This window comes from Lepidothrix coronata, unplaced genomic scaffold (genome assembly GCF_001604755.1).
Source record: "Lepidothrix coronata isolate B3197 unplaced genomic scaffold, Lepidothrix_coronata-1.0 Scaffold5, whole genome shotgun sequence".
Classification (NCBI taxonomy): Eukaryota; Metazoa; Chordata; class Aves; order Passeriformes; family Pipridae; genus Lepidothrix; species Lepidothrix coronata.
Window position 1 is genome coordinate 9,667,137 of NW_016690185.1, and position 15,950 is coordinate 9,683,086.

Consider the following 15,950-nt stretch of genomic DNA (forward strand, 5'->3'; position numbering starts at 1 on the left):
CTTGCATGGAAAAGCCAAGGGTACAGCTGCACTTGAGCAGAGTGCTGTCACCTTTACATCTTCTCTGTTCAGTACAGAGGGTTTGTCAAAGGTGCAGGAGTGTGGAATGGGTGTGATATCACACATCATTCACGCTTTTGCTTCTAGTGCAACTTGCAGCAGTTCTGAGGTTCTCCACACTAACTCCCCAAACTGACTCAAAACCACAGTAGAAGAAAACTGTTTTTCTCCCCTCTCATCCACAGCAACAATTGAACTCTTGATGAATATAAGACTGTATTAACTAATAATTTAGTGGCAAGCAAAAGACATAAGTTCCACAATGATGACATTGTAGACAACAATAAAAATAAACAAGGAGAAACATAGGAGACAACAGAACTGTGAAGCAAGCAGGGGTATAAAAGATATAACTGAGGTGGCTTCAATTATAATAGACAGGTACAAAGAAACACTAAAAAGGATATTTAAATAATACCCATTCTGACTGAAATAAGAGATGTTACTAAGGATTGATAATAGCGTAGGTAACATTTTAGAGGTATAATCTTAATAGAACTTAAGCAGATCATTTCTGATGCCCTTATTCCCATCTATTCAACTAGATACCTTCATGTTCCTTCTTTCTTTAGCCTAGTAAGGTGCAATGCATTTAATTCTTTGGTTACTAGCTTTGGCACTATCGGATATTCCTTTAACTGCCATGCTTGCTCCATAACTCATGGAGTGTAAAATAAAATCTTTCGTTCACTAGCACATTTTCTCAGTCGATCTACATTTGCAGTGAAACTCACAAACCTACCCAAACACAGCCACAGAGTTCTTTTATACTAAGTACAGTCTTCAAAGGTGCTGCTTCTCTTAAAAAACTGCAAGCAGTGAGAGTAGCTTTGGTTGAACACTTTAGATCCCTTAAGAGCACAAGCCTGCTTTCCTTTTTTAGGTCAGATTCTAACAGAACCTGACAGGAATTTGGCCTCAATAGCTTCCACAGGATCAAGGATTCCTGTAAATTTTAGTAAAGGATTAAGGCTATTGTTGCTGAGCACACACTGCCAGTAAGGGACCTTTCCTTCTCTCTAACCTCTAGTCTTTGACTCAGCCTCACACAGATACCATCTAAATGTTTGTCCGTGGATGCAAATATGTCACATTCATTAAAAACAGAGGTTTTAATAGGTAGGCTTTTCTAGACTATTAGAAAATAGTAAATGATTTAACCAAATGCATTTCTTTTAGTATTCCTGATTACATTTAGAATTTAGTATTCTTAGAATTTTCATCTTTTATATTCTCTGATGCTTGTGATTTCTGGATGTTAAAAATCCAAAAGTGCAGCCAACAGTAACTTTAGGTCTAAGAAGCCCTTTCCTAGACAGTTTGCACATGTAGTCATGTTGAAACATTTAGTTTTCCATTTATGTGCAATGAGTACCTGGACACAAAGCCCCTCCTCCCCTATCTAAATGAATATCATTCCAGCCTAAATTATGTGTGGATTACTGTGATTACTGTTTCAATTCTGGTTTATTCAAAAGTTAATACAGCAGACTTCTCAAATATTCCTGACAACAGCAGGCAGCATAAGTCTCCTTCCTGCACTCCATCTAAGGGAATAGCTCAGCTTTGGGACAGTTTGACCCCCTGCAGTTACATCTGGGTCACCCTCACTGTGGGAGGCCACCAAAGCAGCCAAACCTCTACAGCCACCCAAACATGGCCTGGCAACGTACAGCAGCACAAGTCACTGGCCTGGTTAAGCTGGAGCAGTAACTTCACCTGATAGTCAAGCCATCAAAATTTCCAGGCAAATGAGGACCAGAATGTGCTCCTGGAAAGGGCAGCAACTCTTCATGCTTCCTGATGTATCCACCCTCTGGCCTCATCAGTGGAAACAGGCTCAACTGCAATCTGTCTTCACATTAATGAAGCATGGCAGAGCTGTGCTAGTTCATCTCCCCCAGTGCTGCCACCAGCCACTTGAATGATGAACCCCTAGGAAGCATGCCTGTCTACTTTCTGGACAGAAAGCTCCAGAGAGTACACACACTGAGGCTCCCACCACTTCCAGACCTTTCATCCCTGGGTGATGATTTCATTACAAGGGTGTATTTGGTTTGTATAGCCAGGAGGCAACAGGGGTGGCTTCTGTGAGAAGCTGTCAGAAGCTTTCCCTGTGTCTGATGGAGCCAATGTCAGACGGCTCCAAGATGGATCCATTGCTGGCCAAGACTGAGCCAGTCTGATGGTGGTAGCATCTCTGGGATACCTTTAAGAAGGCAAAAATCTGCACAACGACAACTTCAGTGGAGAGAGGACTGAAAGTAAGTGAGAGCAACAACTCTGCAGACACCAAGGTCAGTGAAGAAGGAGTGGCAGGAGAAGCTCCAGGTGCCAGAGAGGAGGTTCCTGTGCAGCTCCTGGTGCAGACCATGGTGAGGCAGCTGTGCCCGTGCCACCCAAGATGGTCCATGGGGGAGCAGAGATCCACCTGCAGACCCTGGAGGAACCCACAGCAGAACAGGTGGGTGCCCGAAGGGGGCTGTGACCCACTGGGAAGCCCACACTGGAGCAGGCTCCTGGGAGGACCTGAACCCATGGAGAGAGGAGCCCATGCTGGAGTAGGTTTGCTGGAAGGACTTGTGACCCTGTGAGAAATCCACACTGGAGCAGGCTGTTCCTGAACACCTGCACCCTGAAAATCAGGAGTGGGAAACTAGAAATCTTCCTGGGAAGAAGGGGAGGAAGGATGGTGTTCGAAGATTCGGGTTTATTTGTCATCATCCTGCTCTAATTTGACAGCCGTAAATTAATTTCCCCACGTCGAGTCTGTTTTGCCGTGACGGCAACTCGTGACTGATCTGTCCCTGTCCTGATCTCGACCCAGGAGCCTTTCACTGTGTTCCCTCTCCCCTGCCCAGTTGAGGAGGGCAGTGACAGAGCGGCTTTGGAGGGCAGCTGGCGTCAGCCAGAGCCAGCCCCCAAAAGAGGGGAAGTTCTACACCGCAGGCCTGCGCCGAGCGAGGCCGCCATGACACGGTCGGGGCGGGGCGGGGCTGCGCGCGTGACGCTTCACGCTCGCAGCCCCGCCCCCGCGCGTCACAGTGGCGCGTTCGGCTGCGCCGTCCCGCGCGTGACGTTGGCGCGTCCCGCTGTCCCGGCAGGGGCCGGAGGGAGCGGCAGGTGGCGGCGGAGCGGAGCGGAGCCCAGCCCAGCCCAGCCGAGCGGAGCCCAGCCCAGCCGAGCGGCGCGGGCCGGCCGGCGGCCCGGCGGGTGAGTCCCCGCGCTCGGTGGAGCGGGCGGGGGGAGGTGGCGGCTGCGGCCAGCAACGGCCGCTCCGACAGCGCCCCCTGCACTGCCGCCCGGGGCCGGGCCGGCGCTGCCTCTCTGCGCCCCCCCCTGCCGCCGGCGGGAAGCGGCCGAGCCGGAACGGGCGGCGCGGCCTTCCCGCGCGGGTGGGTGCCCCGAACAAAAGGCCAGCGGAGCTGCGCTGAGCGGGGCGAGGGGCGACCGCTCGGCGGGCAGAGCCCTGCCCGGTATTGTTTTGGCGGTGGGGAGGCTGGGGGGTGTCACCCACCGCCGCCCCGCCCGCGGGGTCACGTGCCGGCTGTCGGAGCTGCGGCGGCGGAGCTTTTCTCAGGAGCCCTTCCCCGTACACCTTCCCCGAACCCCCCAGGAGGGGCCGGGAGGGAGAGCCGGGACCACAGGCAGAACCTTCCCGGTCCTTCCTGCCTAGCTGGGTCCCTCCCGCGGAGCCGTGTCCCTGTGGGAGGCGGCGCCCCGGCGCCGTTGCGGGGCGAGCTGCGCGCCCTGACTCGGGCTGGGCGCGATAGCCTTGGAGGTGTTTTCCAACCTGATTGATTCTGTGACTTGGGGGTTTCGTTGTGTTGGGCGGTAAAATAGGTCACGAGCATTAGTCGTGGCGGCGTCGCGCGTGGCGGAATCCCCTGGCCGAGCCGGCGCGGCTCTTAATTCCCAGAGCGATGTGCAGCGCTTTAGTGTAGCTTCGTCCCTCCGGGTGCCACCGCTGTGTCCGGCCGGCTTCGATCCCTGCCGGCGGCGGCTGAGCGGAGCCGCAGGGACACACGGACAGTCGCGGGAGCGCAGCGCGGAGCACCCAGAGACAAGTAACTAAGTGTTCTTAATGGGAGTGCTTTTGTTTCTTTGTGCTTGACTGTCACTGCTCAAGTGTTTGGATTTGCATCCCTTTCGGAAGGTTAAAATGGGACGTGAAAATGGGTCCCGCTTTTTGCGTTGATACGTGTTGCGGCTGCTGAAAAATCGTTGCAAAATATGAAGTAGATGGCAGTTTTTCGTAGGAACGAGTCAATCGGAATGGTGAAATAGTTAAAACCAACTAAAACTGAGGGGGGTTAATTTTAGTACAACTTTTCTGTGTTATGACTGAGAAATACTGTAGGTTTTGTTACTGGTGTGTGGTATGCAAGTACGTATTAAAAGATTTCAAGGAGTAGGGAGAAGAGCTTTAAAACGTTTTGGTTTTGTCAGGTTTGTAGTACTAAAAATCCTGTCTTGCTTGCTTTGTTAACTGCTGCCTCTGGACAGTGGACTACTCAAAAATAGATTCTGAAGCATCTCTAAAAACACACTACTAAAAATTACAGTTTGTAATGGTATTGAAGGCACAGTGAAATCTTAATCTTCATTTGGTCATCTTGAGTAAATCTTAAATATTGATTGTTTTTGCAAGAACTTTATTTATGGTTTTGTGTGGTTGAAACTGTGGTTTCTTTACAAGTGTATCAGAGTGCCGGTTGTTTAAATTGCTATAATGCAAAATCTGTACTGAGTGAAAGAAAAAGTTCTGTTCTTGTTTCCTTGAAAATATATTGCATCAATTTAGATGTAATTGAATTGTCGTTTATTTAGAGAGCTGGAACTGCAGTATTTTTACAGCCTATTGAATAGTGGTCTCCTGGTAAAGTCTTTATGTTGAAATTGATTTTTTTTCCCCTGTCTTCTGTGCATGTTAATCAAGTCTGTGTATAGGAAGAAATGTACTTACTTCAATTTCTGAAGCACTGATAACTTAGGATGAACCAGTCTCTGCTTCACTTTTTGCACACTGATTTTATTTGAGAAACAAACATTTTTCTTTGTTAAATAGATAAAAATATTAAATATGCTCAAAATTCAATATTAGTGCTCTGATTACAGCATAGGAGAACAACCTCATTTTCAATACATATGTAGCATTTTAATACCGAAATGATTGACTCTTCTGCACTTGACTATTCCTTTGTGATTCAGTTCCAAATGTACAAATAAATGTTGGGGGGTTATTAATGTGGAATAAGGAATAAGGAATGACAGGCGACTTGAAGCCTTATCACAATCAACAATTCCTGAAGATACTCTAAGTTTAAGAAATGGATACAGAAAAGTAGGCAAGAACGAGAAACAGGTTATTTATCTGTTGTGCTGTCCAGTGCCAGGACAGTTATAAAAGTACCTGATAAGACTCAGTACCTTCAGCTGATACTATATTGACAGTAGCAGACCTTCAGACAGGAGAGTAATTTTTCCTGTTAAATAAACCAGCCACCTTCTTTCTTCCCCCACTGTTTGGCTCCCGGTGACCTGGGGGGAAGGGCAGAATTCTAGGGATCTTTTTCCCCCTCCTACCCTCCCGTAATTGAGTTACAAATTAGGGAGCTTGATGGAAAAAAAATCCAAGTATTTTATTACAGAAGAGAATTTACTCTTACAAAGTAATACTGTAGTTGCTGAGTTTTCAAGTGAGGAAGTGGTGAATTTGTGATAGATGTTTTAGAGTAATCTGTATGGAGTTGCTGAATTTGCGTGATTAGCTGTCATTCGAAGTAGGACTCAAGTAATAGTTTTTGTTTGGTTTGGTTAAAAGCTGATGTTAGCTGAATTTACCAATGGTTTGTGCTTGTTTGTTTTTAAAACGCTAAGATTTTACTTACAGAGGAGGTTTAAGACTGTAGGTAACTCATCATCAACATTTAGGAGCCAGCTTGTTAAATATGTATGTTTCTGGTTTTGTTGTTGTTTTTTTAAATTTTTGCTGTTTTAAATAGAAAAGTTGAAAAATTGTGCTGGGCCTGATAACTTACTGGGCATGTTAATTTGATAGGCACAGTTGACTGAACTGATGAGAGATGGTTTCATTCCTTCTTGGCCTAGTAAAAACTTGACATTGTTCTTAAGGAGAACCTGAAGTCATTTTGGGAGATAGGTGTGGTGCGAACTCCAGCACTTCAAGATCTTAAAATTGCATTCAAGGGGACAAAGAGAGCAATTACATGCTGGCTGAGCTTCAGTTTGGGAAGGGATGTCGCCCAATTTGAATTCTTTCTCCTGATCGTTGTCCTTCATCTGTTGCAAAGTAGGTGATATTCCAGAACGGGTGATAGGATGCAGGGCTTTAGGAAGGGATACTTGCAGGTTGCTGCAGAGATTGTTAACAGGAAAAAAGAGAAAATTAGTCGCTAAGTATAGAGCACAGACAGCTCTTACCCACTTGACTTCAAAGGAGGAGTCATCATGCAGGAAGGGGCACATGTGTGTAACCACAGGTGTTTGTCAGTCTGTTTAGTAGAATTTTCAAGACTGGCTTATTAAATAAATAACCATGTCATGAAACATAGAGGTTACATGATGCCAGTGTGTGAACTAGTTCTTTTCAAGAGCTGTGCAGCAATTGGAAAGTTGCTCTACCACAATCCTGTAATTCTGCTTTAATTGGATTCTTCTAGGGATAATTACGTACCTTGCATGCATTTTTATTTCCTGAGAAATCTCCCAGAACTGACCCAACCTTTTTCTGCCATCTCCGCATAACATTTGGTTTTATGATGTGCTACCTCTACTAGTGGATTGTGAGAGGTAGCAGATAAAAGGCTTCAGGTGATACCTACCGAAGTAACAGAAAGCCGGCTTCCAAGATGAAGGACTGAACACCTCACCCACAGCATCAAGCTTGTTGCAACTGTCTCTTTGATCGTAGAAAACATAGTATCTTGTTTCAGTGGATTAGTAGAGCCATCATTTTAACGCGATTGCAGCTCTTGATTTCAGATTGACTGTGAAGAAAGGAAAGCTGCTAGAACGATGAGGGGAGAAAAGGTGTGGATAGGCTTGTTAATTTTTGCATTTTTCCTTAGGAGCTCTTTCTAAAAATATCTGGACAGAACATTACATGGAGCTCAGCTATAAAGTAAATAACATATTTACTTTAGAAGTAACATATTTGAGTAATGTTTCTTACACTGAAGGCATCTGACTGCTTCACTCTTATGTTGTTAGTGATATATGTTCAATCATTTGCTGAAGGACTATAGCTTAGAAAACTATGATGCTCCATGTTCTTCCAGGGATTTACCACTTCTTGACTTTACTCAACTCTTACATTTCTGATCTGCACTGTATTTATGCTGAAATGATTCTTTACTTGAACAAATTGAAATCGAAGATGTGACATTCTTAGGTCTGCTTCAAATCATTCCTGTATGTAATGTTTTGCAGCAACTGGAAATTGTAGTTTAAAATTTAAGAATCATCCAGAAAGCTACAGTCCAGGAGGAGGATGCAACTCTGTGACTCATCAGTCTTTTTACAGAGGATTCCCTGAAAATGATTCTTTTAGATCGAGACCTTCCCGTTTAGGGTGTGAGAATGCAAGAGTGAAATCTTGATGGTCTCCCTTCCCTACTGGTTTCCCGTGATTATTGTATATTTGTGAAACGACATGGCTCTAGTTGGTGACATACGCCAATATATATGTGACTGACTTTATCTGCTCCCCTGAAGAGGGGTATATCACCTCAGAGGTGTGGTGACTGAGTTGCATCCTTGTCCTCTTTTTCAGAGATCCCATGCCTTTCCATTGATGAACCTCAGAGCCCTTCAGCACGTTTTAAAGAAATAAAGGAAGGTTCTAATTAATTTTTGTTGTTGTTTGTTTACCCTGTTAAGTATCAAATCTAGGTCATAGAGTTTGTTCATAGGCTGGTCTGAGGACATACATATGTAGATTTATAAAGAAAAAAGTGCTGAACGGTTCTGATGTTCATTCATTAAATGAATGTGTGTGATCTCTGTAAAAGAGGACAAGGATGCAAGGCTCTGAGCCTTGAAATATGGAGAGGACCCAGGGGAAATCAGCTGTTCGCATGCGCTGGTTTTTCCTTAACCATCTGATAGTAGTCCCTGTTAAGAGACAACACACAAGTCTAGGCGGTCCTTTAGAATGATATGATATGGATAGTTTTATAAACAGCTTTAGGAAGCCATTATGACTTTTTAAATTGCCTGAATATAAGGGGTCATTTATCAGAGGTTAAATTTGCATAAACATAACATACTCCTAACTTTGGTCTTGTTTCTCCTTTTGTTTACATGGTCACTCCATGGAAATAAGCAATTAACTTACTATAATAAAAAATAATTTCCTTTTATAATACTTTAAAAAAAAGATAATTTGCTTAACCCAGACATCAAAACAAAAACTGTGGGCCAAAATTGATTATTGCAAAAAATAAAACAGAATTCTGATGATATTCTTATTGAAAATAGCCTGCATCAAGTAAATAAAGGCATAGTAATTTCTTTTCTGTAACAGAACCATGGCATTGTATTTTGCTTGCTTATACCTCTGGACAACATTGTAATGGTGGTATTATTTGCTTTCCATTAGTTTGCAGAGAAGCTGAAACACTGTAGTGTACCACTGGGCAGGACAAGTCAGGAATGAGCCAGCCTTGGGAAGGAGGACCTGCCATCCTAGCTGGAGACGTCTGAAGAGAGGACATTTTAGTCTTGTGGCATGCTTCAGTAGAAATTGTTCAGAAAAAGTAAGCTGTTGTTTTGTTAATGGACTTATACATGTCAGCTCCTTGATGGACTGTTTAGTTGCAGTTAGAATTTGCCTGGAATGAAATGCAAACATACTCAGTTTTGAGGTGGTTTTGTGTGAACTTACCTTTCCTTCCATTAGAGTCCAGGAAGGCCTGGGGTATTTTCATGTAGTTGTTATACATCACCTCTTCCATACTTTGTGTGTTGATGAAGGCCCCATAGCTTTGAAATTAAATGTATGTTTTAGTACTAAAAATAAAAACTCACAAAAGAATAATAAAGAGGTGGGTTGGATCTGGCAAGATTGTGGACTGATTCCTTCTCAGTTGCTTTTTAGGCTGTATTATGTTAAAATGCAGAGCTCAGGTGCTTACTGTTCCCTTATTTATACCTGAATTGAGGATCCTTCAAATACAATTATTTTTAGAATTTTTCCTTGTGTTTAATTAATTTTTAGCCTCACTGATCAATAATGTGATTTTCTGTGTTGCCAGGAATGTCTTAAGGGAACCCAGTCCTCCAAAAACCAAAGCTTTCCTGTTTGATAACAGTTCTGTTATGAAGCCTATTTTGATTGAACCTTGTTATAAAATACTGCTCTTAATTTCAGGAAAAATATTGTGTAGTCAATTTTGTTTTAATACCCTGTAATTGCAATGAAAGTGCTTCCACAGGCATAATGTAGCAGAATAGCAGTCCTAGATGCTTTTTCCTTTGTTCTGAAGGATTACTTCTTCAGTAAAAATCTATGTACATGTACATTCTCATACTAGCTTATAAACAAACTCTGTGACCTAGATTAAATACTTAAAAAGGTAAACAAAAAAGGATTAATTAGGATCTTCCTTTAAAAACAAGTGAGACAGCATCAGTTTAGTTGATAGAAATCTTCAAGTGCGTAATTGTCCTGCATTCTGAGCACATGCAACTGCAGTTGTGCTTATCTTTTAAGAGTTTTATGTTCCTGGGTAGCATTTTTTTAGCGATAAGGGTTTGCTCCTCCAGCTCTATTCATTTTATACTCAACATTTTCCTTAGAGTCATTAAAAATAATGTAGGAATTTCAGGATTCATTTTCATATCCTGCATTACTGTCTTGATCTAGTAAGGAATCACAGATCCCTAAAATTAATGGGTGACTGATTGAGCACAGTTCAAGAGTTCTAATTTTTTGCTTTCAGTGAAAAGGTGAAAACTTTTAACTCTTCTTTTAGATTACCTTTAGTTTAGCTCACACCATCAGAATTTTGTTTGTCAAAGTGCATGGCCTTTTTAACCCCTGCATTGCATTTAAATCACCTCCAAAATCTTAATTATGATATGTGACTTTTATAGGAGTTACTTACCTACAGGTTGTTCTAATCTTTTCTTTGCGTCTGAAAAGGATAACCTTATAAAGGATATTCAGGGAAAAGCAGCCTTTTGTAAAACTGTAGCACGGAACTAAAAATCTCTGCTGCTGTGCCTTTTTCACAGTAGTATCTCATTATGGGGGCACTTGAAAATACAGATCCTTTACCTCAGCCATGGTTAGTGCAAATTAATCAATAGATGGATTTCTGTCAGCTCTTCTGTTGTGAAATACTGGTTGGGTTGTGTTCATGGGTATTCTGAAATCTCAGTAGATTTTCTTCTCCCCCTTTTCTAGTAAGTTTCTCATTATAAACCCCTAGTTTTGCCGTAAAAAATCTGTTTATTATAAAAATATAACCTCAAAAGTGTGAGGCTTCCAAAAAGCAACTTGTTCACAACATTGTTAGCATGGATCTCACATAGAGGTGTGTACTGTGGAGTGAAAACATAGTTACCAGCTGGTAGGTAATGCTGTGTCTGCATCTGGCTTGCTGATTTAAGAACTACTATGCAGATTTGTCATTAATCTCAGAGAAAGAAATTCAGATACAAAACTGAAACATAGGTGGATACAATTATGTGCTACTTCGGGAAAAAGTATTTGAGCTGTAGAGCTTTTAAAAGAATTATTTGATAAAAAAGGATTAAAGAGGCATTGATCTTTCAAGAGGAAATTGTAGTGATAGAAGGGAACAGACAGCATACAGAAATATATTTTTAAGTAAACAGCATATAATACATTATTGTAAAGATAAATACAGATACTGAAGCTGTTTTTTTTTTTAATCTTAGCATGTATTTATAAGATTTTTAAAGCAGTGGAGGCTTTTACAGCTAGGCACTTTCTCTTGAGGTAACACATTCTGCTAGAAATGTGTGTAACATTAGAACACACTGTCCAGGGAGGCCGTGGTATCTCCATCCTTGCCCTTTTCAAAAAAACTCAGCTAGACAAAGCCATGGCTGATCTAATATAGTACTGGTGTTGGTGCCATGTGGGGCAGGAGACTGGACTACATGACCTCTAAAGGTCCCTTTTGACCCACATACCTGTGGTAGTTTTGCATTAACTATTCCTAGCTGCCTGTACAACAAAGACTACTTTCACTGAAAGGCTGTTTTGTTGAATATCAGTCTCAAAGTTCCTTAGGAATTTAAATGAAAAAAGGCACCGTTTTAGGCCCTGTTCTGCAAAGCCCATTCTTCTCCCTCATTTGATATCTGGTGTTTGGTTTTCACTGTTAATAAGTAAAAGGAAAATTACCATGAAACAGACTGTGAAAGATTGCCATGGCAAAAATGTAGTTGAGAAGGCATTTGCATATTTAGGCTAGAATTTTTCAACTACTTAAATCCTACACAATGCCAAAGTGACACAGTTTTGCATTACCCGTTCTCTTACAGTTACAAAATCATATTTAATGACAGAAATAAGATATAGCCAGAGAAAGTAAAGGCAGTGACTTCCCAAGCCAATCAAGTCACAGCTGTGTGTCTGCTGGAATATACTGCTGCTTCTGCTGGTCTGCAGTGATGCGTTTCAAAAGGCACTCAGATATATCAGGGAGTTCTCTTGATGTTTAGGAAGAAGGAATCCAAGGTATTTTTGAAAAGACCACCTCAGTTTTCCAGTCTGGTTCTTTCTGCAGCCCTGTGGTGGTTCTGAGCCCAGTTTGAGGGATAGCGTACCATGGTGGATGGGAACTAAGAAACAGAGTGGGGGAATACTTCAGCTGGGTGCTGCTGACAGGCGTATTTTCTACTGTATATACCTAGTCTGAGGTACTGTTCAGGCAATCCTTTAATCAAATTAGTGATCACCAGTAGTCTAAAGAGAGATTGTTTTAAGTTCGATGTTTGCAGCTAGGTCACCTCTTGAGGAAAGAATCAGAGTTTCTTTAAATTTCCTGAGGAGGCACCAAAATAACTGGTTGGCTGAAGGTTTATTAGTCAACACTGCTTTAGCAAATGAATAGAGGAAATTCCAAAATTTGTTTTCTAACTTGGTATGTTAACATGGTGAAAATTAAACAGATAAAAGACTGGTGATCAGCAAAAGAAGTTCTCCCAGTACTTGATTTAGTTTGTCACTTCAGGAAACTGAATGTAAACCTATCAATATTTTTTTGAGTTGAGCTTCATAAATGGTAACTTACCTTAAATTAAGGTAGGTGTCTCGTTCTGTGGATATTGAGGTAAAACGTGATGCAAGGTGCCAGTTTAAGTTGACACAATAAACTGATTTAAATCTCTTTGATCCTCTGCAGGATGGCTGGCTGTGGTGAAATAGATCATTCGATCAACATGCTTCCCACAAACAGGAAGACAAATGAGTCGTGTGCTAATGCAGCACCTTCCCTGCCAGTCCCTGAATGTGCTATCTGTCTGCAAACATGTGTCCATCCTGTAAGTCTGCCTTGTAAACATGTTTTCTGCTATCTGTGTGTGAAGGGAGCTTCTTGGCTTGGGAAACGATGTGCACTCTGCCGGCAGGAGATTCCTGAGGATTTTCTTGACAAGCCAACCTTATTGTCACCTGAAGAACTCAAAGCAGCGAGCAGAGGCAATGGAGAATATGCTTGGTACTATGAAGGTAGAAATGGTTGGTGGCAGTATGATGAACGTACCAGCAGAGAGCTGGAAGATGCCTTTGCCAAGGGTAAAAAGAGCACTGAAATGCTCATTGCTGGTTTTTTATATGTAGCAGATCTTGAAAATATGGTACAGTATAGGAGAAATGAGCATGGACGTCGCAGAAAAATAAAACGGGACATAATAGATATACCAAAGAAGGGAGTGGCTGGGCTGAGGCTGGACTGTGACACTAACACTGTCAACCTGGCAAGAGAGAGCTCTGCTGATGGTGCAGACAGCACACTGACTCCAGGGGCTGCGGCTGTGCAGCCTCTAGCACCCATTTCTGTGAGGCCTCTGCCATCACTGGATGGTCAGCTGTTGAGTCCTTCAACGCCATCACCTGATACAAGCAATTCTCTAGAGAACTCTTTTGCCCACTTGCAAATAAATGGAGACAGTATGGCTGAAAGGAGTCATAGGGGAGAGGGAGAAGAAGACCACGAATCATCATCTTCTGGTAGGGTGCCAGTCCCTGACACCTCTGTTGAGGAGACCGAATCGGATGCCAGCAGCGATAGCGAAGATGTGTCTGCCCGCATTCAGGAACGCCCATCCTCTGTCCAGCAGAGACATTTGAATGCCAGTGCAAGCCAGTCAGGAGCAGATAGACCAGTGGCAGGGGGTGGGGTGGTAAACACAAGTGTAAGATCTAGAAGGCCAGATGGACAGTGCACAGTCACTGAAGTTTAAATCTAGAGCCATGCGAAAAAAAACTCGCTTGTAATTTTCTGTAAATTTTCTGTCCACATTGGCATCGCACTCAAACCTAGCAGTGTGTTTGGTGGGAGGGTGGGGTGAAGGGGAGAAACAGATTTGGCCTGTTTTAACTTAAGTCTCTTAACATGTCTCAGCTGGAAGATTCTTAACTGTAGGAAACTGGGTTGTCCTGTTAATGGTTTGAAAGCTACTTAGCAATGCCCAGTTTTCTTGAGAATGTCTTGTGTTTATTTTGTAGCATTTTCCCCTGGAGATACTCTATCCCTCTTTAGCCAATGTATATCTACTGTACAACTTGAATTGTCTTCATTACCTGACTGTTGCATTAAGTGTCTTAATACTTTCTGCATGGATTGATGTATGAAAAGAACACTAAAGAAATGTGGAATCAGGCAAGGTGTTGGGTGTGAAGCAGGATGCTTAATTTAATGTGAGAAAATAGATGTGAGTTTGGAGTTAAAATGTGTTTTTGCTAGACAAGAGCAATCATTTACCTTCTTTCAATGGAAATGTAAAAATGCTGTTAACTTGTGTTGCAAATCCTACACGCTCTCCATGGCTTTTTCACTGGCTTTGCCATCTAGTCCTTGTAGTTTTGTTTTTGAGGTCTTTCTTGATCTGTCTTGTTTTTGTTACAGAATTTATAATTTAATAAAACTACATTTTATCAGTAACAATCTCTAATATGTTTCCAGTTTAACTGAACTTCACTGGAGGAATTTGAAAGAAAATTATCATAAAACAACTTCCTGGTTTTGCCAGAAGAGAGGACTGGCTCTGAGTGGCACCCTGAAGTTCTTGCATCCCTGACTGGCTTTTTCTCAAACACAATGCTGTAGGAGTATGATCTTTTCTACTGAAAAAATCATGAGTTGCAGGCTTATTGCTCACACAGACAACACTCATTTCTCATCTGAAGAGCTGATTAACTCACTTCGTTGTTCATGGTGGGCAGAAGTATTGAAATGAAAGAGCATAAGTTATCAAAGTTGACCCTGTAACAAAGGACATGGATATTAAGGACTGTATTGGTGTTTATCTGTTCATAGCAAAACTAGTGGCAGCACAGAAGGGGTAGTTTGTGCATGTACTAGCAATCTAGGAGCTGCATTTCTACAAATGGACTTCTGTGTATCACAGAATGTTAGAAGCCAGATCTTGAAAAGCACAGCTTGTCTTTTCTGTCTGTGGCAGTTGTTTTACATTTTTTCCAAATTGAGAAACAGCATTAGTTGATTCTGGATTCAACCTTTATAATCAAGCTAATTAAACTCCAATTCTTAGTGTATGTGTCCCTGAACAGAAAGGGACAGTACCTGATAGGTAGCTACTACAGATCTTAAAACAAAAGTTGCTTTAGACAAACAACCATTTGAGTGGAATTAAAAGGGATGATTTTTAAAGATGCTAGACTTAAACTTCTAAAATGTTCTCCTTCCCATAATGATGGCTGACGTGTCTAATCTTGGACAAAGTTGTGCCAGCCCTCTAGTTTGTTTCCTCTGCCTACAGGTGAGATCAGTGGGCCAGGAAAGTGCAGAGGAGATGAGGATGAAATAAGGAAGATTTCCTTCTTTCTCAGCTAGGAATAGATGCTCTTGATCACAGATTTTTACCATCATCTTCCAGTTCACAAGAAAATAAGCCAGTAACGTGGACTTCAGAAGGAAACAGGATGGAGTCTTTTTTTCTCTATTTGTTAGTTGCTAGCTGTTTTATTTCTCTGTTTTGAGTTAGCACACAGTGGCTCTAATCAAAATCTGACTTTGTGCCGCAAAGGCCTTCAGTAAGAACACTTCTGCTATGTGCACACATTTTACTTTATGTGAGGGATATGTGTTGAAGAAAGCAAGGAGCTAAATACAAGAACTTGACTCACTATATACTTAATTTCAGGATTTTCAGCCCAAACAGTCTACAAATAATTTCATCAGTGATTATCCTTGGGTTTTTTGACCAAAGCAAAGAGGCAGACCTCTGTTTAGCCCCCCACCCATGATGCTGCTTTTGGCTCCTGCTGGCTGACTGCAGCTGTGAAGTACTAAAATAAAGTATGGCTAGTGAGAGATTAATAGCCAGTCATCAGAGTGGTAAATGCACTCCCCAGATCAAGCTAGGAAAAAGTAGTAACTGGTAATTCCCATCTTATATTTAAACCATTACCTTCAGTAGGAGACATGTTCTCTGTCTATTTTTGCAAAGCCACAGCCACATTGCATTTTGTGGTTTTCTGTAATCCTATGCATTAAGTGATTTTCAACTTGTACAGCACAGCCAGAGAAATGCACAGTGGAGCAGAAGGAAAAAGGAAATTTAAATACTATGTAATCTACAGCAGGTTTTCATTTCCAGGAGAACAGATAACTAGATACAGGAATCCTATGTCATGGTTAAAAAAA

General features: G+C 42.1%; 1 protein-coding gene across 2 annotated transcripts; it reads left to right on the plus strand.

The window, feature by feature from the left end:
- Positions 1-3,231: 3,231 nt before the first annotated feature.
- Positions 3,232-14,232, plus strand: RNF146 (ring finger protein 146). Of its 2 annotated transcripts, none has more exons than XM_017828270.1 (3): positions 3,232-3,273; positions 8,684-8,840; positions 12,465-14,232. In XM_017828270.1, the coding sequence occupies exon 3, from the start codon at positions 12,466-12,468 to the stop codon at positions 13,522-13,524; it is 1,059 nt and encodes a 352-aa protein (XP_017683759.1). In that variant the 5' UTR covers positions 3,232-3,273; positions 8,684-8,840; position 12,465; the 3' UTR covers positions 13,525-14,232. The 2 variants fall into 2 exon arrangements, with proteins under 2 accessions (XP_017683759.1, XP_017683769.1); XM_017828280.1 differs by lacking the exon at positions 3,232-3,273 and adding an exon at positions 4,105-4,127.
- Positions 14,233-15,950: the final 1,718 nt, after the last annotated feature.

Bases quoted from the DNA above. Each gene is read 5' to 3' on its own strand.
- RNF146 (XM_017828270.1), top strand. From the start codon at position 12,466: ATGGCTGGCTGTGGTGAAATAGATCATTCGATCAACATGCTTCCCACA.